The 21,589-nt window shown below is 48.5% G+C and overlaps 4 protein-coding genes across 21 annotated transcripts in view; 2 read left to right on the top strand and 2 right to left on the bottom strand.

Moving 5' to 3' along the window:
• Nucleotides 1–631: 631 nt before the first annotated feature.
• On the bottom strand, nucleotides 632–8,447 carry LOC1271372 (AP-2 complex subunit alpha). Of its 6 annotated transcripts, none has more exons than XM_061653838.1 (8): nucleotides 8,138–8,447; nucleotides 6,791–7,148; nucleotides 6,484–6,695; nucleotides 4,717–6,404; nucleotides 4,505–4,645; nucleotides 3,992–4,408; nucleotides 3,715–3,919; nucleotides 632–2,706 (listed from the first exon to the last, which is right to left on the bottom strand). In XM_061653838.1, exons 2-8 carry the CDS (start codon nucleotides 6,852–6,854, stop codon nucleotides 2,629–2,631), a joined length of 2,805 nt encoding a protein of 934 aa, XP_061509822.1. In that variant the 5' UTR covers nucleotides 6,855–7,148; nucleotides 8,138–8,447; the 3' UTR covers nucleotides 632–2,628. The 6 variants fall into 6 exon arrangements, with proteins under 6 accessions (XP_061509822.1, XP_061509823.1, XP_061509824.1 ...); XM_061653839.1 differs by having other exon boundaries at nucleotides 8,134–8,434; XM_061653840.1 differs by having other exon boundaries at nucleotides 8,144–8,434.
• A 572-nt stretch (nucleotides 8,448–9,019) lies between these two features.
• Nucleotides 9,020–11,196, bottom strand: LOC1271373 (cytochrome c-2). 3 transcript variants are annotated; one of them, XM_310154.3, is made up of 2 exons: nucleotides 11,013–11,196; nucleotides 9,020–10,083 (listed from the first exon to the last, which is right to left on the bottom strand). In XM_310154.3, exon 2 carries the CDS (start codon nucleotides 10,060–10,062, stop codon nucleotides 9,736–9,738), a length of 327 nt encoding a protein of 108 aa, XP_310154.1. In that variant the 5' UTR covers nucleotides 10,063–10,083; nucleotides 11,013–11,196; the 3' UTR covers nucleotides 9,020–9,735. The 3 variants fall into 3 exon arrangements, with proteins under 3 accessions (XP_310154.1, XP_061513902.1, XP_061513901.1); XM_061657918.1 differs by having other exon boundaries at nucleotides 10,404–11,093; XM_061657917.1 differs by having other exon boundaries at nucleotides 10,816–11,093.
• Nucleotides 11,197–11,410: 214 nt separating this feature from the next.
• On the top strand, nucleotides 11,411–13,726 carry LOC3291989 (KIF-binding protein). The gene is made up of 2 exons (XM_559710.3): nucleotides 11,411–12,809; nucleotides 12,883–13,726. Exons 1-2 carry the CDS (start codon nucleotides 11,512–11,514, stop codon nucleotides 13,340–13,342), a joined length of 1,758 nt encoding a protein of 585 aa, XP_559710.3. The 5' UTR covers nucleotides 11,411–11,511; the 3' UTR covers nucleotides 13,343–13,726.
• Nucleotides 13,727–20,098: 6,372 nt separating this feature from the next.
• The window catches only part of LOC1271375 (rap1 GTPase-activating protein 1), a 161,353-nt gene continuing 159,862 nt past the window's right edge, over nucleotides 20,099–21,589 (top strand). For 3 of the 11 annotated variants that reach the window (XM_061657901.1, XM_061657905.1, XM_061657896.1), the window contains exon 1: nucleotides 20,133–21,145. The gene's annotated coding sequence lies outside the window, so the exon portion shown is untranslated. Of the gene's footprint in view, nucleotides 21,146–21,589 lie in introns of all 11 variants that reach the window. The other 8 variants (XM_061657907.1, XM_061657906.1, XM_061657897.1 and 5 more) reach the window with 6 other exon arrangements.

The raw sequence follows: 21,589 nt of genomic DNA, 5'->3' as shown, positions 1-21,589 counted from the left end.
CTTCACAATCAAATAACAATTGCGGGAGATGTGGGTCGCCTTTTCCCCCATTCCATTATTCCTTTCGAGTAATTCATAGTAAGCTCCTCACAGATTTTTTCCTGTACGCTATGCCGGCGATGTTTGTGTTGCGCCTAATGGTCGATTGCTTATGGGTTTTTTTATTATTTTAATGTGTATTTTCTCTTTATTCACCGAGTAACGCGCGTACCTTGTTCCTTTTTTTCTTGTTTTACGCTCTCAATTTGTTTGGAATGTCCTCCCAGCCAGTATATGTATGTATATATGCCTGCTATTACATATTAAGCTAAATATATATTATATCTTGTTCGTAGACTAGCGATCTTCACTCTACTATGAAGGAGGGGGGAAAAGAAAAAAGTTATGAATGAAGTTTGGCGTGCGCAGGTCATCTCATGCTGCACTTTGCGTGTTTTGTGTGATGAATCAAAATTGTTTTTTGCTGTTTTCTATGTTGTAAGAAGTGCATGAAACTGCATCGAAGCATCGAATGAGAATGAAGTTTGTTTTATGGTTCCATTTTGTCTTCCTACTATTATGTTTTAGATCGATCGATAAGTGTCTCCCCCAAAATTGTATCTCTGCCTGCGCGCCTTAGGTTTGTTTCGCATTGTTTTTTTTTCGTTTAAATACAACTTTCTACAATGTACAACTTGCTTAGTTAGTGCATTATATGTATATTTGCAACAATAAAAACATAATTTCATCAATCTCTTGCTCTTTCTGCTAACGCTCGCTCGCTTGCGTGCTTCTTCTTCGGGAGATGGTTCAGCGATCTTCATTCCAAATCGCACGATCGCTCGCAAAACCTCATTACTGCGCGCGGCGTTACTACTATTGCACGGTCACTATCTCTCCAAGTGTATGCGTCAACATTGAATCGTGGTTATCGTGGACAAGCGAACGAAAACACAAGCGAAAACTTAAATCGATCGTGGGTGTCCGTTACGTAGTAGCTCTGCTTCTCTCGAGGAAACTAATGTTCACATACTAAGCAAAAAACACAAATTCGCAAAAATCGCTTCCCCCTTTCGTCCTTCTGTATTCAGAGCACTATTTTTGTGCAGCTGCAACAGTACCGTGGGGTGTGGCCCTTCCGCAGAGTTATTGGAATTCGCTTGTCGCTCGGTCTGCCCAACTCTTCGTCTTCATCTCTTCAACGACACAACGATCGCAAGAGATATGGGAGAATACCCATGGTGGAAGCAGCAGACGTGCATAATAATGCTTACTACCCACATACACACACACACACACACACACACACCATTTGCCTTCCATTTTGCAGGCTAAACAGTTTTGTCATTTGCTGGGCTTTTATGATGATTTACGTTAATTACTTTACACCAACATTACATGCAACAACAAGCGCGTCGGCGCCTTTTCAAACGGGGCTTTATCTACATTGAGTTAGCTCTTAGGGAACAGGGGGTGTGTGTTTGTATCTTTAGCTTGCTCTTCCCTACGCCTGATTGGGTGTTTTGCTTCAATTTCGATGTTTACACACACGTTTCGCTCTTACGTTTCGTGTCAATTATTTCTCCTCTGTGTCACCGTGTGTAGGGAAAGGTTTGTTTTATTTCCTAAACTCTACGAGGAAACTACTGCGTTTCGGTTTTTGTCATTTATTCGCCCCTTAAACGTTGAGAATGAGATTACTACTTGTATGTCTCCTACTGGCGCGTCACTTCGGAACCAAACGGTACCATCATCAAAAGTCTGTGGCCTGTGGTCAAATGTGTACACACAGGGTAAAGTAATTTGTTCCAGCGCTACTTTCCTCTTTTGCTGCGCACTCCATTATTGCTTCTCCCTCGCTCCTTCTCGCTTGCACACATGCCGCTCTAAGTTTACGTTCCAATAGATAATTATTTAGCTTGATTTAATATATTAATTTATCGGGTTTTCCATTTGCTCCACCCCCCCGGGTAGCGCATCTTGCTATCTCGAATGATATCCTGTTTGAACGCCCCCTTTTTGCCTTGGTGGTGGGAAGCCTGGCAACGAATTTCGTGGTACAACCACAACGGAAGTACTTTGGCTTACGAATTATTCCGTAATTCCTTTCTAGTTTTGGGGTGATGGGAGTGCTCGATTGTACATATTCGTTTGCTATGTACCGCACACAAACACAAATCCGTTTACCGCTGTTTAACATGTAATGGAACAAGATAACTTATTCGTTTCAATCGCCTCTTGTGCCAAAAGGACATTCCATCTTGTCATTGATCATCACTAGCACCCTCCGTCCGCCTCCGCGGGGTAGGCGCATTCAACTAGTACTTATGGCATTATTCCGCCTCTTTTTTACGGACCATACGATACGTATATGTATACATTTACACATACCACAAAGCCACACGCATACACAAATATCGATACAACATAAACAGCTTTTTCCACCTTCCGTGTGGGATGGGGGAGGGAGGGTAAAAGAACATTGCGCCTTGGGCACCACCAAACCACACCATTATTACCTTTCTGCTGCAGTCTCTCTCTTGTACACATCATTTCTCATTAGTTGATTGATTATTGTATGCATCTATAGTTCTATATCCTTCCGTCTCTAGACTTGGAACAAACGTGTGCCGGTGCGGAGTTGTTCATTTAGAACTGATCCACCAACAGGTCGCAGATTTCTTGCGTCACCGCCTCTAAGCTGGACCGAATGGTTAAACGGAACATCTGAAATGGACAAAAATAAATTATAAATAATGGAGCATAATAATCAGTGCTGCAAAATGTCACTGACAATGTCATAAAAAAATCTGACTAAAAAAACAAATCCATATCAGCGTCACGTACTCAATTATGATAATCAGAGGTGATGCTCAAAACGATTGATGTGACCAATACATGCTTCGTGACATTTTGTGCAACCAACGCTTGGTCAGTCACTTTGTCATGACTGTTCGACTTTACTGTGATCAGTCACACATGACATTTTTGCGACCATCGCTTGGACAGTCACTATGTCATGACTTTTTTTGGCTGTGACCAGTTTTGCAAAATGTCACTGACATATTCCGGCTGAAACAAAATCATCTAAGCGTCACGAGCTCTACTGTGATGATCAGTGGTGAGACTCAAACAGTTGTTGCGACCATCACATGCTTGGTGACATTTTGTGCAACCAACTTTTGGTCAGCCACTTGGTCGTGACATTTTCTGTCGGTGATCATCACGATAGTCACGGGGAGATATGCGGTGCGTACGAATGGTCCTAAGCAACAAAATGAGCTTTGTTTCTCGCTCTGTTTGACACGACAGACCATCAAAGCAGACAGAGCTAGAAAGCATGCTCATTATGCTGCTGAGGACGCCATTAAACGCTAAGTATAATTCAAGAATGTCATGATTATCACCGTTCGAAAATGTCATGACCAAGTGAGTGACCAAAAGTTGGGTGCTTTACAAAATCATCAAGCATGGGATTGTCCACTAACTGTTTGAGTTTCACTTCTGATCATCTCACTTGTGTACGTGAGCTACGTGTCAGTCATGGTGACTGAAACAGTGGCATTTGGCAGCCAGAAAAAATCACGATTATACTTGCGCCGGTATTTAACTCATCTTGTCAGTCAGAATATAGGCTTTGACGGATATGTTCAATGTTTTCGGTTGGTGATTATCATCTGATTCTCATGACATTTAGCAACACTGAATACAATACAAAACATGTAGTTCCCTTACCTGTGCCTGCTTGTTCGGTTCCAGGCGCAGCAGGCAGCCCACCTTGTGGGCCTGTGTGTGAATGATGCCGGCGCACACCATATTGTCCGGATTGGGATCGATGCTGTCGAGCAGCTGCATGCCGAAACCGGTCAGCTTGTTGCGCGCGCCGGGCAGATCGAGCGGCTGCTGGGCCTTAAACACGCGCTGTGCTCGTTGCTGTTCACTGTTCAATCACGTTTTAAATAAATAAATTGACCCTTTCTTCGTCACTTTTGTCCCTTTTTCTACTACTCACCCTCCCAGGTTTCTCCACCGGGCGAAGAACGATTCCGCGTTCATCTCGGTCGGCTCGAAGAACTTGTTGATCGTGAGCGGAAGATTGACGGTGATTTTCTGCGGCGCCCCACCGCTCACCCGGAACGAGATCACGATCGACGGTGCGCCGAGATAGTGGTCGATACATTCCGCCGTCAGCAGCTGCTGGATCTGGGCGCCCGCCTCCAGCGTCGGCTCGACCGCCTTTATCTGCACGTTCAGCTTGAGCGCATCCTCGGCCGACCACTGGAGCGTGGGCACGAAGTTTTGCAGCGCCGTCTGCGTCTTGTTGCCGTAGTACAGCCCGAGCCGGCCGAGGTTTTGGCGGAACTCGCTCTTCACGCCGATCTGCAGCAGATCGTTCTCGAACAGGACGCCATTGTTTTTGAAAACGAATCTGGAAAAGGGAGATGAAATGAGAGTTGTGCGATAAGATGATAAGAATGTTGTTTTACTGTTTACTGTGCCATTGGTTGTTTCAATGTGAACTTACTTTTTGGAATTATTAACCACATTGCTGTTGCCGTTGGCTGTGCTGTAGATGTCGCCCAGTACGTCGATCAGTGTGCCAGACTGGCTGGCCGGTGGTGTGCTGAGCCCGAGCAGATCCGAGCTAGCGTTGGCGTTGTTCGCACTGCAAAACAAAGCAAGCAACGATAAAACACCTCCCAATTCCACCAAAACCCACCAATTTCCCCAGCCTACCTTGACGTGTGATTAGTTTGAGCATTGCTGTGAGCATTGTTGTGACTGTTCGGCACCGGGCTCTTCGTCTCCCGTATCTCCGCATTCTCCGGCACCCGGCCCGGCTTCTTCTTCTTCAGCACCGCCAGTATGGAGCTTTCGCGCTCCGGGAACGACGGCATCTCCTCCAGCACGGTCGCCAGCACGTCCGTAGACGCGACAATGCTCAGCTGCAGATACTCGCTCGCGCGCTGCTGCAGCTCCGCATCGGCCGACCGCAGATTGCTGTGCTGCCGGAACACGTCCTGGATGGTGCCGCGAATCTCCGGGAACAGATTGATAAACTTAATGTACGTCGACAGCAGTAGCGCGCGCGTCATCGACGAGCACAGGTGGTACTTCGAGTGCAGCAGCTTAAACTGCACCATCGGCGCGGACCGCGAATCGCCCGCAATCAGATTGCCAAACTCGCCCAAAATGTAGCCGCCCACCTTCACCATGTTCTCGTGGCAGGCCGGCGCCTGCAGCGCCTCAAACACCGTCTTCGCCGCATAGCCCTGCACCTCCTCCCGGTTGATCACGATCTGGATCACGCGGTACCACACCTCCTCCGACACGTAATCGCCCGCAATACGGATCAGGTTCAGTATCACGTCCACGTACCACGTGTAGTCCGTCGCGTACTTCTCCGCCAGGATCGCCACCTTCAGCACCATCTCCTCCCGGATCGAGTAGTCCGCCGTCTCGAGATAATTCAGCATCTCCTGCACGATCTCTTCCGCGTTCGACCGGTCGCACATCGCGTACAGCAGATCGACCGCCTGCTGCCGGACCGACACGTCCTTCTCCATCTTCATCGACAGGATCACCACCTCCTGGTGCTTTTTCACCGCTTCGTGCGAAAACTCGGACGTCGCCAGATGGCACATCGACTCCAGCGCCAGGTAGCGCAGGTTCGTCTCGCGGTTGCTCAGGAACTGGCCGAGCTGATTGCACGCCCGCACCAGCAGGCTCGGCTCGCTGTCGTTGTGTATGATCAGATTGATCGCCTCGAACAGGACCGCGTTCTTCGCGTTCGAGTGCTGCACCTTCTTGCTCTTCGGCGGCTCCTGCGCCTTGTTCAGTATCGTCTCCAGACATTCGTTCAGCCGACCGCGCACGCCCGGATCCTCCGTCGGCGGGTTGTAGTTCTGCAGCAGGCGCAGCAGCTTCACCGACAGCCACGGCGCCGGCACAAAGTAGTACGTGTAGTCCTGCAGATCCGTGTACGAAGCGGTCACGATGCGGGACAGGCGCGACACGGCCAAGCTGACGCAGCCCTTGTACTCTTCCGGGTTTTTCTTGACCAGCGCATCGATCAGGCTGGTCGCCGCCGTCACCACGCCCATATGCTGATCGTTCAGCAGATGGATGATCCGGCTGGTCCACTCGCCGCCCGGGATGATGTCCGGGCAGGTGCGGAACAGCCGCAGCAGGCACAGCGCGGCCGACTGCTTCACCACGTCCATCGTGTCGCCCGACACGAGCAGCTTCGGGATTTCGTTCGAGAACGCTTCCGCCATATCCTGGCTGCCGATGTTGGCGATGCACTGCAGCGCCAGATTGACGTGGATCGGATTGCGCGACTGCAGATCGTTCTTGATGCTTTGGATGATCAGCTTGATCAGATCGCTGTTCGTGTTCACCAGCACCGAGATGAACAGATAGCCCTGGTGGGGTGGGAAAGGAGATAAATTGTTATTTTAAAACCAAAAATCATGATTTTTTAATGATGCGTGGCGGCCTTACGATTTGTTTCTCCGAGTATTTGTTGGAGGACAGCAGATTGACCGCCTCCATGTGGCCAAAATCGATGTCATGGCCTAGCAGAAAGATGAACAGCAGCTTGCACACGTACTTCTTCTTCTGGTAGCCGTCCAGCGTTTTGTCCCCTTTGAATTTGCTCCGAATGTTGGCCAGCTCCTTGTTGATGCGCTTGATTTCCGCCTCTTTGCTTTTGCCTGAAGGAGTCCGCCACAACAGAAGCGAAAATTAGAAATAGGTCAACCGAGTTAATCCCTCTCCACCCACAACCCCCTAGTGGCGTCACACTCACAGTTCCTGATGTCCGATATGAACACGGCCAGTCCGCGCATTCCATCCCCACGTACCGGTGCCATCTTGGATGCGGTTGCTTTCCCCCTTTATACCCAGCCGGCGACTCGTTACGCTTGTTCCTCACTCAACGCAATTACACCGCAAGCACAATACCCTCCCCCCCGGTACACACACGCACACACACACGCTCGCGTCTTTGCTGCTCGCGACCGGAAGCGACCACGTCGTCGTCGTCTGCTGTCGTCACAACGTATCTGCGCCCTCTCTTCGTGATGAACTACAACGGCCGCGATTAGGGCGTGTAAGCGTTGATGTAAAGTATTGCTTCTCTTGTCAGTTCAGCACGATGCATCCACCTGCAAAGCACAAAAAAAGGTGAGAAGATGTCATTTGGTGTAAATAGAAACAATTTGCTAATTACGACAACACCAGTCATCGTCATCGCATCATCGGCAGCATCAGCAGCAGCAGCATTGCAGGGAGAAATTATGTTTTATCAGCGCCTACTCTTTGCGGGGCGGTTCGGAGAGTGTCTTTGCAACATGAAACTGTACACATACACACACACGCACATGCACGCACACATCCCGAGTTGACCGGGAGTTATCGTAGTCGCTCTTGCTATTACATATGCTGTGTGCCGCGCCAGCATCATATCAATCTCGTCCGACTTCTAGACGCCTCTTCGCCAGCATCCATCCAGGCTGCAGTTAACAAGCCACAAGAGCAAGAATTTAATTCAATTATCTGATAACAATAACACATACACACATACAAGCGCAAGTAGGCTGGGAAGCAAGAACGTTGCCACGGACACCGCCATTGAAGCTGGGAGAGTCACTTTCTTCCATGTCCACACGCGACACACGCACTGCCTTCCCCGCTCCTCTGACCACTACTGTTGTACCACGGTACCGCACACCGTTTTAATGGGACACTTTACTACGTGAACAAAATGAATAGAATTTTCGATTTTCGTTTTTTTTGCAACTCCAAAGCCCATGAGAACCGCCCGGAACACTCCCAGCGGGATTTCACTTTGGGGAGCGCAAATGCAAATTATGTACCGTTCGCCAGCAAAGCACACACACGCCCGTTGTTACAACCACCACATAATTACACCGCTATCGCCACACACGATTGACGCCCAGAAAATGTCTCCCCCTCCCCCATTCCCATCCCCTGATACCGAGCCTCGCCGGATGACCTGACGCGACCGGACGAATCTCGAAATCCCGTATTCACCGCCTACTTTTACACCGATGCTGCTGCTGCTGCTGACGATGACGCTTTTCGTGCGATTCACAGATTCGGATGATGATGATGACGAGCGATGCTTACCCACCCTTACTGTGTCTTCTCTTCGCTGTTCGGAAAAAAATACCGATGCACCACGGTCTGCAATCGTGCAGCACTAAAGCACCCCGTCGAACAACAACCCTTCGAAACCGGGATCTCACTTGCGGGCAGGATGTTCCGTTCGGTGTTTGTATGTTGTGTGCTGGCAAACTGCTGCCTGCTCCTTTTCTTACGCAAATCGGGGAGCCTTCGCTTTGCGTTTAGATTAAGGATAAAAATCGATTTTCCGCTGCTTCTGCACTCTCACTGGCGCACAGCGGGAGCTCGTGCACGGACGGGGCCGCTTGACAGTTTTGATGACAAATGGAAACGCTGTGGAGAAATCAAAACAATTTATTTTGGGATTTTTTAAAGCGTTGAATGAAATGAATAAAATTGCAAATTGCGTAAATGTGTCTTAAAAAAATAAATTAGACCATTTTGAGCATATTTTTCGTAAAATTATCGAAATAAAAAAGGAAGGATTCTCATGGAAACCTCCCACTGTGCCATGTCATCTTTTTCATCTCTATTTATATCACCACTTTGATCAATTTATTTTAATTCTTCTTCAAAATTGAACTACGAATTCGTTAAAAAATTGTCTTGATTAATAATGTATGTAAAATGTTGCCTTAATTCATTAAAATTCTAAAAAATAAATAATTTCATTCCACAAACTCAACACAGGGTGACACTGCATTAGAAAGTCGGTCAGTACCTACTCGCTCTCGATTATCCGGGGGTCTGTTTTTCAACCCCCCACCAATTCCTTCGCGATGTTTCGGTGGCATCATCTTCAAATGATAAAGATTTTTTCCACGAAATTGTATGCATATCCCCCCATACGCTCCCCAGTTCCATTTGGCTCAATTTTACGAAACAACTGTTTTACTGTTTTGGTTTCCGTGTTTTTTATTCAGCGTCACACCTCATTCCGTTTTTTGGGTTGAAAACAATTCTCTTTGATAGTGATAATACTACAACGTTCGATTTGCTGAAAATTGAACTAAACCGGATCCGATTGAGTCCGAACCGCCGATGCCACGCGCACCATCATCCTACAGAACGATCCTCCCAAGTCACGCAAAAACAATCGCTGGAAAGGATCGTCTGCTAGAGAACCGTGCCACCACCGTGGCACCACACAAGATCCGTGCGTCGAAACACACGCGCGACTGCCCCCGCTTCTCCTCCCTCCAGTTTCCCGGCGATCGATCAAAAACCGATTTCTGTCAAACTATTTTAATTCTAGCATAAATTAAATTAAATAGATTTACATAGACATTGTCCTAATCGTTTGGATGGGGTGGGGTGTGGAGCCTTCCCATCTGGCGAAAGGGTGCTCGCTCTCCCTCTCTCTCTCTGTGCGCTCATGCCTATCTCTCTATCTGTCTGTTTCCTATTTCTTACGGTTCTTTTGCTGATCTTAAACGTTCCGAATCTCAATGGAGAAGAAGCTTGAGTGAGTGTGTGTGTGTTCTTATTTCTCTCTTCTATCTGTAGCAGTGTTTTGGCTGAATTTAGGACACCGATACCCGTTCTTAACAGTACACCACGCGCACCACCGCACACCCCCACGGGTAATTCGACCCCTTATGCACCTTACTTGGTGGCCGACTTCAGGTAGGCGATCAGATCGCCACGCTCCTGCGGCTTCTTCAGACCGGCGAACACCATCTTCGTGCCGGGGATGTACTTCTTCGGGTTTTCCAGGTACTCGAACAGCGTGTCCTCGTTCCAGGTGATGCCCTTGGCCTTGTTGGCGTCGGTGTAGCTGAAGCCGGCGGCCTGGCCCGTCTTGCGGCCGAACAGTCCGTGCAGGTTCGGGCCGACCTTGTGCTTGCCACCGGCCTCGACGGTGTGGCACTGGGCGCACCGCTGCACGAACAGCTTCTTGCCCTTCTCAACATCACCAGCTGGGACACCCATTGTTGTTGGTTAAAGATTTGACTGTGGAGAGGAGTTGAAAGAAGAAGACGAAAAAAAATCAATAAATGCAATCAATTACAATCACGTGCAACATTGCAACACATTATGCAACTGTGGGAAGGGTAAATTTCACCACCCCACCACCCTCCGCCGATAATCAGGTGATCAGTGGCGTGAAAGGATTTCCATGTAACGCTCGTAATCGCACCACTTCCGCGACTTCTAGAGGTGTTAAATCCTCCCCCTCCATGCACCAAGACCTTATCACACCAAGGTCACCTGCCCTTCGCTGCCCGTGCGGAGTTTGACCCTTTTTAAGCCACAGCGTGTGACGTAATGACCTTTCACGTGTGATGTAATTATTGTTCTACATTATTCTTTTCCATCAAAGTAGGGATTTTCTGCTTTGATCCATCCCACTGTCGTCATGGCGACGAAATATTTCAAGGCCTGCACCACGAAGGCACCTTATCTCGGTGGCTGCTGCTCTGTCCTCGTGGCGGAGGCCAAGCTCACATTACGTTGACACAGGGATTTCTTCCCTTTTTGTTTCGCGAGCACATTACGTAAGTTGGCGAAAATGCTCCCTTGCAGTATCTAGGCACCGAAACTGGGTCAACGCCACACGGTGCAAAATCGAAGCAGTCAGCCTATGCTCGATATTCACTTCACAACGATCGGAAATTTGGTCAGGGCGGGAAAAAGATTCCCATCACCCCCCCACTCTATCAAGAGAGCGCTTGTCTGCTGTACCTGCTTGAAAACGCTAAACCACACCACCGCTTGGCTCGAGCACTAATGATTGGCCCGCGAGATTCACAGCTCTACACTTGGGGGGTGTTTCGACCCAATAAAAGAAATCCACTAGACCGCATCAAAACAATGAGCCTTTCTTGCTTTCTTTGGCGGTGGTTTCACGAAAATCTAAAAATACAGATAGATGTACTTACAGAGCGCGGTTAGGCAAGGAAAATTTTCAACCCAAGCGGGAGCGGGTGCAAACGCGTGTAATCGCCACGGGATGTCGAAAAAGAACAAGACGGGGGCGAGCGAAATCACACGAGGAAAGATTTTGACAGCGCAAAAATGTGTTCGCCGTTGCGGCGCCTGCTGGCCACGCGAAAATGACAGCTCCAAATGGGCAGTGATGAAGCAGCGTGTACACGTTGGTGCAATCAGCGGGTTGTGGAAAAATTTATTTTAAATCGTCAGATAATATTGTATTCATCTCTAAATATCTTCTAAATATGCTTCAACATTTTTTAATTCATTTCCATCAATTCCACCACACTGAATCCCAATTTTTGAAAGGTAAAATCACTTGGCACTCCCACCATGCGCAGGAGCTGTCAACCGCACAACAACAAAATCAATGTTTGTTGTTTTCTCCGCTCGCAGCAAAACGCACTCCGTTTTCCAACCATTATCGAGCAAAACCAGCCGTGCAGGATGAAAGTGACGAAGGAAAATCTTTCCGACATTCGGGAAGATTACGAAAAAGCACACCGCTACATCGACGAGGAAAGCAAGAATGACCCACCGACGGAACCGTTCCGTTCGCACTACACCGCCCGCGACCTGCTGAACAGTGCGCTGCGAAAGGTGAAAACGCTCTCGGAAGCACTGGACCAGGACAGTGAAGTGGCCACAACCGTACGCTGTATACACGCCAACATTCTGAAAGACATTGGCAAGATAACGATCTTCGTGGAGGAACCACGGGGTGAAGTACTCCTCAAGGAGGCGCTCGAGTTGATCGAGAAGGACAGCGGCAAGGAACCGACCATCAATGTGCACATTGAAATACTCAACCAGCTCGGCATCATGGCCTGCAATCTGTCCAACTTTGCCGAATCGAAGCAGTACCTCGACCAGGCGAAGGACATCTACTGCGAAACGAAGGAGCTGGACCGGCAACCGCTCACGATGGCCGATCTGTTCGGCACGAAGGAAGAGGTGGAGAAGGGCAAGGGGCTGAAGCTGCTCGAATCGAACCACACGCTCACGCTGTACTATCTGGCGCAGGTGTTTGGCTTTCTGGACAATTTGGCCGACTCGGCCCGATACTGCCACATGACGCTGCGCCGCCAGCTCGAGTACAATGAGTTCGAGCACGTGGATTGGGCGCTGAACGCCGCCACCCTGTCTCAGTTTTACTTTCCCAAGAATCATCTCTCCCAGGCACGGCATCTGCTTGCGGCCAGCACGTTTATGCTGAATCGCTACGAGACGGAGGTGGTCGAGAAGATAACCAATGCGGCAGAGCGGGCGGAAAAGGAAGAAACACTCCGATACCGTATGGCGGACGTGGGCCGCTGTTGGGCCAAGTATGGGCTGCACATTCTGTGCGCCTCGAAGGAACGGCTGAGCGCGGACGACGAACCGAACGAACACGGGGAGATAGCTGCGCCGCTAACGCCGGTCAAAAAGATGGACCGCTTCGTTGGGCTCGATCTGGCCGCGTACGAGGGCCAGGTGACGGACGAGTTCTGCCTCACGTTTGACGACGCGAAGCTGGTGATGCTGAACTCGCTGTCCTGGCTGAACAAAGCGAAGGAGTACTACACGAAGGAAACGGAAGCGTCACAGTATGCGAAGATTCTGCAGGACGTTGCGTCGCTGTACAAGCATTTGGCGTTCTTCGAGGAGGATGATGGCAATCAGTGCAAGCTGTTTAAGCGCGGTGCGGACCAGCTGGAGGAGATAGTGGAAATTTTGAACGCAACCTACTACCAAACCATTTGCAGGTAATTTTTACCGTAAAAGAAGACATATCAAAGCAAGAAAATTAACCTTTTTTTAACATTCCACCGTTTTCAGAGAGGCTTGGTACGAGCTGGGACTGACCTACTCCAATATGCTGAACGTGAAGCTCTCCCAGCTCGACGAAATGCAGGATCGGCCAACACCGCACGCGCTCAACAAAATCAACCATCTGAGCGAGAAGAGCATTCGGAACTTTAAAAAGTTCATCGAATCGTACAAAATCGAGCTGGACACGCTGGAGCTGCCGGAAACGATTGACGCGGACGAGATGCAACCGATACTGTACGCGTTCTTTCACATCGGGCGCCTGTACTACCGCATCATCACGCCGGACAAGCGGCTGAAGCTGCAAAACACCGAAAACAGCCTGTTCTACTACAGCCGGTTCGTGGAGTGCTGCCAGGACGAGCGGATGCGGCCACTGTTTGCGCAGGAGCTGGGCGTTTGCAAGGAGATGATCAGCCTGCTGCCGCTGAAGGTGGAAAAGCTTAAGAACGAAATGGCGGAAGGCTAGATATATGTAGAGTGAGAGGGAAAGACATTCACATTTTACTAACTAACCGATTAATCCTAGTCGCTAGTGCTTCAGGCCTGCATAGGTTTGTGATTGTGGGCTGCACGAGCTCTTTCGAAAAGAAGCCCTCATACGTACTCATTCAATGAATCATTTCTTGTGGCTCCCCAGTAAAGGGGGAGTGCACAGTGCGTGATATACGCTTAAATTGTAGGCTTGTTTAGGAACAAGGGATAGAACGAGAACCATGCCCATATAGAAACCAGCTCGCAATCCAAATTGCTTTGACACTGGGAACCATTTAAGCTGTAATCACATTCAGAAAAAGCTGTACCAATGCGCTCCGTTCTGTTCGCGTAAATATACACATTGACGCAATGCAAACATTCGCCCTCCTCTTTCAGATCAGCTGCTGGAGCGCATTTGCTTCACCTATATTTATAGAACACACAAAATTCGGTCCGAACAGTCGCTCCGGACTCCGGTAAATCATCCGTTTCCGCAGCGGCAGCGGCACGTGGTACGCAAGCGCGCCCACATGGTATTAATTCCACTGTAACTGCACAGCAACCAGCTGAGAGAGATAGAGAGAGAGAGAGCGAGAGAATTGAGGGGGTTTTTTGTTGTCGAATCCTGGCTAGAGACTAGCGCAACCGGGCCAATGTTGATGCCTTGCCGAAACCTTGACCTCTCTCACTTTCTTGCGCGGCGCCGAAAGTGGTTGCCGCGAGCGCGCGAAACTCACCCTCGCGCCAACTCGGTGGTGCTGGTGGCCCAGTTCTAAAAGGGCTTCGTTCTCTCGCTTGCTCTCTCGCGCGTCTATCTAACACATCTTGGCACGGTTCTCAGCACGTTCGGGTGCGTATATGTTCTTGGCTCTCGCGCGCTTGTTGGACGCTTCAGTCGAACGAAACCACACAGCCACAAACATCGCTTCCAAACTGCGTTTGGTCATCTCCCCCCCCCTTTGTGCGAGACGCATTTACAAGATTGTGGACTGTTCGTAAAGTTAAAAGCGTGACTGCAGCTAGTCGCAACGCTGGACGAAAACTATCTCCTGCCCTCCCCTTTTTGCTAGCCAATTATCGAGTGTTATCTAAAAGCGAGCAAACGGCTGGTGCGGCTTAGACGCTTGTGTTGTGCTGCTCTAGTGGTGTTGTGTTGTGTCGGTTACATAAGTGAAGGGGAAGATTAGCGCCAACAACAAATAGACAACAACATTGCCCTTTTTGCTTTCCCGTGCTGGGTCGTCAGTTCCCTCCGGACGCTGCTGAGTGTACATCTACACAACGTTGCACGTTTACGCCTCGATCGGTAACTTATTCACGTCCAAGGACGAGCAGCAGCTTTAAAAAAAACACGCAAAAATATTGATTAATATTCCCGTATTTTTATCCCCTCTCCCACAGTCACCACAAACGAATAGTGTCCTTGCGTGTGATTGGTACGGTTCGTTCGCGTGCCTGTCAAAGCTTACATAAGCACCGAGCGAAGGAGGAAAATCCAGGAAGCTTCAGCCGTCATGACATCGCCAAAAATTTCCGCCGACAAAACGACCGACAGCAATGCGGCCACACCGAAGCACCAGGGGCAGCAGGGGCAGAGCAATGAGGCCAGCGCGGACCCACCGGCCGATGGAGCGGCGGGCGGTGGTGCGGCGGTACAGGCGGTCGTGGCCGCCACCGTGCAGTCCATCCGGGAGAGAGGCTTCTACGGTTGCTTCAGCTGGCTGAAGGTGTTCCGCTTTGCCAACCTCATGATCAAGCAGGGCTGCTAAACGACTGGAGGACATTCAACAGCACACCTTTTATCGATTGCCAACAGAAACTGCTTGGAAAAGTTTAACTGCGTACATATATACATTTATATATTTTTTTAGAGCAACTTAGAAGTGTGTTACGGAATCAGCATTCCTGTTAGAATTGCGTCCCGTAAAAGACCGGATGTGCGTGTGTGTGAGAAAAACGGTGGAACATTCACTCCAATTCCCCGCCCTCCGTGTGACACGTGTTTCGTTTGTGCGGCGCATTCATGCGTGTGTGTGTTGGCGCGTACGGAACTAATTTAAGTCAATATAGATTTCTCGCTGTCGGATGGCCCTGCGGAACCAATTAAGGGATGGTTTGCGCACACATCATCGCGCCAACAACGGGCACACGAAATTTGAGAGCGGCACTGCGTTATCGTGCAACAGGGCTAGGGTGGGGAAAAGGGAGCGTTAAAGAAAAGGGGGGAAAACATATGAAGCATACCGCCGAATGAAGCGTGTGCAGGTCGTTGATTACGCCATAAGTATCACCATTAGTAAAGGGAGGGGGGGGGGGGGGGAACACGGCTGGTTAACAACTTAAGAAAACAGGGCAGTGGAGACGGAAGAAAAGGTAACAAAAACACACACAAAAAACAATACTGTGGTTAGTCCAAGGTGAGACATAAAAGAAACCTAAAACAAAACAAATCAGCTACTAAATAAATCATTAAACTATCTGTCGTAATCAATCGCTGATAGAAGGCTACAATGCAAGTGTTGCTAGCTCCACTAAAACTTAATCCGTCAGGATAATGGCTGCCACCATATCCTACTTCCTCGTAGCCAGAGACAGAGAGCAGAATAGAAAGACAGTGTGTAGAATGTGAAAGTGTAAAATCCACAAATAATACAACAAAATGTGCATGCGTGTATTACCTTTTCCCCTTTCTTGACAAACAAAATCTACGTAAAAGCTGTAAGAGCAGCAAAAAAAAACACAAAAATGCTAATTAAAAATCGGCGCCAATAATAAGAGACACCATTAATAATTGAGAGTTTTACATACATTGTTACACAAAAATAAAAAGTAAAAAACACACGGAAAGCAATTTCTTCCTTCCAACACTTTAACGTACATTCTTATCGATGAAATAAAGCAAACATTGCAAAAAATGCAGTTTTGAGGGTTTTTTTTATTGGTGAATTTGTTACTTTGTGTGTGAAAGCAAGAAGCACCTGGTGTTGATTGTAATGGACATTTTGCACGACTGGAGCTGTGGTGCCATTGTAGACATGTGGGTAAGTGTTTGGTCTAGCGCACCGTTGACCGCCGACTGAAATCTCATCTGGATCCGGAACTTTTCTATCGTACAAAAAGACGTTTTAGTGCAGTTTTACACATTAAAATAACTCTAAAAATTCAGTCCATCCAAAAAAAAACACACAAAGCATTATATAAAATTCGCGCATTGATTTTGCCAAAAGTCTCGAAACAGATAGAAACCCTTTTTTGTTGCCTTTTGCACCGTGTACGTGTCTTTAAACCCTTAATCGAATGGGCTTGTTGAACGAGTAGTGAGGAGAAACACCGGGAATCCATATTGCGGGTACGTGCGCGTGCCCTTTTGAGTTATGATTTATGTTGTATCATTTTCATTTTGCCCTGTGCGTGCGTTTGGCACATTTTTTTTAAACCTTTTTCTTCCTTTTGTTTTGGGGAAGGTTAATTTTTGCACCGTGAACACAACACAGAGACACAGAGACCCGCTTCTCTGCCTTTTTGTCTGCTGCCGTTGGTTTGCTGAGAGAGTTCCTTTGGGGGGGCAGTAGGCAGCGGCCGGGCAAGCCAATTTGATGAGCCGGGCGAGATAGTATGGCGCAACATATGAATTCCCGCGTTTAGGCCGCCGGTGCGTACATACGCGATGTGCACAGGAACACAATACGTCGATACAAGACAGCGCGACCAGCGTGCGCGACAGATGTTTATCTCGCTGTCCCAGTTTTCATTATCGCTCGCGCTTCCGAAGCACCGTGTGTGTTTGTATCGTGGCCAGGTTTTGTAGTGTGTATTCCCATTTTTTTTCACTTCTACTGCCAGGTAGTTTTTAGCGCAGGGGCGCCTCAGTCCCGGGGTGGCGGTAGTTAAGGGCCGGTCCCTTTAAATGACAAGGGATGATCGTGCTGCAGCAATTCTGGTTGTTGCGCACGGTACACGGTACACGTAGATGTGCGGAGAGGCAAATATTTTGATCGCAACACCCTTGGTGGGTAGATGAAAAATGTCACCAGAGGAAAAAAAACTGAGAGACAGTTCATCGGAAAATCATAATTTGATGAAAAGTGTCATACGGATTTTTCTGTTTTTTTTTTGCTGTTTGCTTCTTTTTCTCGTTAACGTATGCTGCAACAAGGGCAATCATTGGGAGCATTTTTTTGCTGTTGTATGATGCACTTTTCCTCTTAAACGCTTCTATCCATTCCATTGGCCCTGTTTTGTCACCAACCGGAACACATTGCACATAGTGATTGAAGGCAACGGTTTTGGGACAGATTGTTTTTTCCACTACAAAAAAAGAAACATTATCTTTTTTTTCTAACATTTCACCAGAATGTTTCAACAAAACGGTCCAACAAATTGGTGCACAAGCGTATGCACGTGCGTACACGCTTTTCAGTTGCCTACGCACAGGGCAGAGCGAGGGTTATTTTTAAATGCATTTTTGATTGTAATATTCAACAACAGCCAAAACGAGCCACGCGATGAAAAAGGGAAATTCGGAAGTCCCAGCTTTATGGATTCGACCACACACACTCACACCGGATTGCCTAACACACGCGGTGCGCTAAACCCGCGCCGATGCATAATCGCGGTGAAGGTGCGCGCTAATGTGTCGTTTCCTCGCCTTCCGATGTGTAATGATCGGAGTCGGGCCCTGTTGGGGAGCTCGTTAAGGATGCTGCCCGTCCCCTTCTTCACACCGTCAATAGCAACAACACCCCGCGCATGGTCATCAATTGGATTGCATTCGGATACCGTGGTGGCTTTTTATTGCTCTACGGTCATTCACCAACCAACACCAACCCGAAAAGCGGAGAGTAATTAGCTCGGTTGGCGATCGCTTCATTAACCATTTTGCCACCCACCAGTGGAAAAAAACGTCTGTTGATGGTAGTCGATATCGCCAACACTTTCCAATGCTCATTTCTGCCACCCCGATTGCATAAAGAAAAAGCGCGGAAAACACACACACACACGCTCATGCACATTAGCTTATCGCAGATCGGGGTTTAAGCTTTCTTCGTTTTCCCGCATCTTAACAGTGGACGCATAACAACCTCCCTACCCCGTTGTACCATATGGGTATCACGTCGGTACGGCGGTAGCCCATATATACTCTTCCTGGAAACTCCCCCCGGTACAAACAGAGATACAAAAGAATTACCGAAATGGGCGATTCTCATGCTAGAAAATAAAATCATATTTTTCATATCACACACCAACCCAGCGCGGAGCGTGGGTTTGCGCAAGAAGAAGCGATCGTAACGCGATCGTGGGGGGGGGGCAGCACGCCTCGAAGATCGTACGCAGACAAAAAGGCGCATGGGAATTATGTTAAATTGAGGGAGCGGTGTGGGTTTGCGCATACAAACGCGTGCCCTGGAATCTGTCGCGTAACGAGCGCGCGTTCCCGCGCGAATGGCACGTGTAGGTCGTGAAAAGGTTTGGATTGGAAGATGGGATAGACGTCAGCCACGTGTGGGCGCACGATTGATGTTTAATGAAGAGGGGGTGTTGTTGCGAGTTCTTTTCGGTAATCAGAAGGTTTGGAAGACGACATAAGATGCTTGCGAGCTGGAAGAGATTGAACGTTTTCTTTTTATGGCCTCTTGGATCTTCTTCTTCTTCTAATTGGCGTAACGTCCTACGCGGACATGCCGGCCTATAAAGGCTTTCGAGACTTAATTCATTACCACATTAGCCGGATAGTCAATCCTTCCTACGGGGGGACGGTCCATTCTGGGCTTGAACCCATGATGGTCATGTTATTGAGTCGTTCGAGTTGACGACTGTACCCCGGGACCGCCATCGCAGGCCTCTTGAATATGTTCGTTTATTTTTCATGATCAAATTGAAGCTAAAGCATCCAAAATGATACTAATTGTGCCAATATTCTCGCTATAAAATTCTCAAAACAAGCAAATCTTAGCATACACAGCCTCGTATTTACACGCCATTTCACACGTCCGATAGAAATAAAAGAAAAACTGCTAGATTTTTTGTACCATCTGCCAGAAACGGGCCTCCCCTCAATAATCTAATCTACCAATAAAGATAGAACAAATTACAGGCCAAATTACACAGATTGCAACGGTTTTTCCGTGCATCGGTATGTTTATTTTGAAATTCTCTACGCCTCCATGGGAGCGGGAGAGCGTGTGTGAGAGCAAGAGTACGAGAGAGAGAGAGCGAGTGAGAAAGATAGAAAAAAATGGAAATGACCCCCTCCCTCACAACAAAACACTCTCAGCTGAGCGAAGGAATTTCGACGAAAAGCAACAAGCACGTTCGTGTTCGAGCAGGAAAGTGTCAGTGCTGGAGCTATACTTTGCGGCTGGAAAGAGCGAGATGGCTAGAGGTTGCACTTGTGCGAACGAGATTGTTGAGCCAGGGGATGGCAAACTAGACCGCATCACACTGAAACTGAAATATGTCAACAAAAAAATTAGGTAAAATAATTCAACTTTCATGAAGTTTTATACTGCAGTATTTAATTTTCCAAAGAAATTGATTTTGAAGTTTTAAATCAATGGTATATGTTTCTACAAATACCAAATTCAGCGGAGTAGCCAGCAACCCATTTGTCGACCACTGACCCCCTGGGTTGGAGAAATCACAGCGCATCGGCTGTTGCTCGCGTCCACACGACGCACCAGCAGCGGGAAAGAAACGACACCACGCGCCATCGCTCGTCTGTCTCGCTTCGGCAGCACGGCAGCACAGCTCCCCAGGCACACAGCTGGGTCCAGTGCCGGGACTGTACGCACATTTTCTAAACAATAGCGTAGGAGTGAGCACGTTGCCGCACAGGAGGGCTTGGCGCGCGAAAGACCCGCTTCTGCAATTCGACCATCGAAAGTGACCCGTGTCCGCGTGTGTCTGTGTGTGTGTGGGGGGTGTCGGACGCGTGTATTAGAAGTGATAACGATTTGAGGAAGTGATTGAAAGGATACAATTTATCGGTTTTGGTATGGAAATACAGTGCGTGAAAGTGTGAAACAAGAAGAAGGGTTGCGTGTGTGTGTGTTTTGGTGGAAGTAATTCACCCGCAAAACAGATAGCAGCGGGGCAACAGTTGGTTGTGGCTGCCGCCGCATCCTTGTGCTACTACCTAGGTGAGCTGTTTCTCTGTGTGTACTGTACTGGTGTGAAGTAACCCTGGCCAGAGGATGTAGTGTGCGCTGCCGTGTATTCTTTACACACACACTACACACTATTGCGTGGCGTTTCTATCGGAGTGCAATGCAAACAAGCTGCTGTGTTGCTGGTGTGTGGTGGTAGGGCGCGCGCTTTCTAAACGCTCCGAGTGCCGAAATCGAAAACAAACCGCGGTTCCGCACGTGTGTATGTGTACATGGTGCGAATTTTCGGAAATCGGTGACAGTGATAGCGGGAAAGTGTAAGTGAACCGAATTGCTATTGGTATGCGTGACAAATGCTAAGGTTTATCTAGTAGCCGCCGTGAGCTTACCTTGCCGCGTGTGTGACAACCGACGATCAGCCGACGAGTGTGTGCGAGTGTGTCCCCGCGAGTACTTATCCTACGCGCTCTATGGGGGTGTGTATTGTTGTGTGGTAATTGCCGCGCGTGTGTGACACACTGTATAACCTCCGTAGAGGCAGTGCGCCCTTTTGCTAGTCCAACGCTGCTTGACCGTGTCGTCTCACTGCTTCAATCAGCGCGTTTGCTGCAGGTCCACCTGGGCAGGGTCACCACCAGTCGCGTAGGGCTTGTTTGTGTGTCCACGACCACGGCGACCTCGGGCAAAAGGTAACGAAACAAACGCAGTTTTGCAGGCAGCTCCTCAGTTTGGTGTTTGTTTTTATCCAAAGCAAAATGCGGGCAAATGTGTCAAAAACGTGCTTTGATGGTGGTAAACTGAAGATGCGCTGTGGAGCTCTTCACACAAACTCATAGGCTACTGCGGTTCGATGCACTCCCTTCGATTCCTCGATCAGTTAAGGGGCATGCTCGCTGTGGTGTGTGTGTTTGTGTGACGGCGGTCTGAAGAGCTGTCGTCAGAAATGTCGGGCGATAATTATTTAATCAGTGACCACAACAACAACAACAACAACAGCAACAAAAAACATACCCCAAAACGGATGAAGCTGATTGGAACCTAGGGAAGATGGAACCGTTTCCCGCTCTCTCATGCGTTTTCAACCACAACGGGTCCGTGTTAAACTCATTTCCAAAATCGGATGAGTTGTGTTG

Source organism: Anopheles gambiae, chromosome 3 (genome assembly GCF_943734735.2).
Source record: "Anopheles gambiae chromosome 3, idAnoGambNW_F1_1, whole genome shotgun sequence".
Lineage (NCBI taxonomy): Eukaryota > Metazoa > Arthropoda > Insecta > Diptera > Culicidae > Anopheles > Anopheles gambiae.
The sequence above is the reverse complement of the archived record's forward strand: the minus strand, read 5'-3'. Positions and strand labels throughout refer to the sequence as shown.

Bases quoted from the DNA above. Each gene is read 5' to 3' on its own strand.
- LOC1271373 (XM_310154.3), bottom strand. From the start codon at position 10,062: ATGGGTGTCCCAGCTGGTGATGTTGAGAAGGGCAAGAAGCTGTTCGTG.
- LOC3291989 (XM_559710.3), top strand. From the start codon at position 11,512: ATGAAAGTGACGAAGGAAAATCTTTCCGACATTCGGGAAGATTACGAA. The intron at 12,810-12,882 runs GTAATTTTTACC...CACCGTTTTCAG, and splicing joins TACTACCAAACCATTTGCAG to AGAGGCTTGGTACGAGCTGG.
- LOC1271372 (XM_061653838.1), bottom strand. From the start codon at position 6,854: ATGGCACCGGTACGTGGGGATGGAATGCGCGGACTGGCCGTGTTCATA. The intron at 4,409-4,504 runs GTAAGTTCACAT...TCCCTTTTCCAG, and splicing joins GTGGTTAATAATTCCAAAAA to ATTCGTTTTCAAAAACAATG. The intron at 2,707-3,714 runs GTAAGGGAACTA...TGTCCATTTCAG, and splicing joins AACCGAACAAGCAGGCACAG to ATGTTCCGTTTAACCATTCG.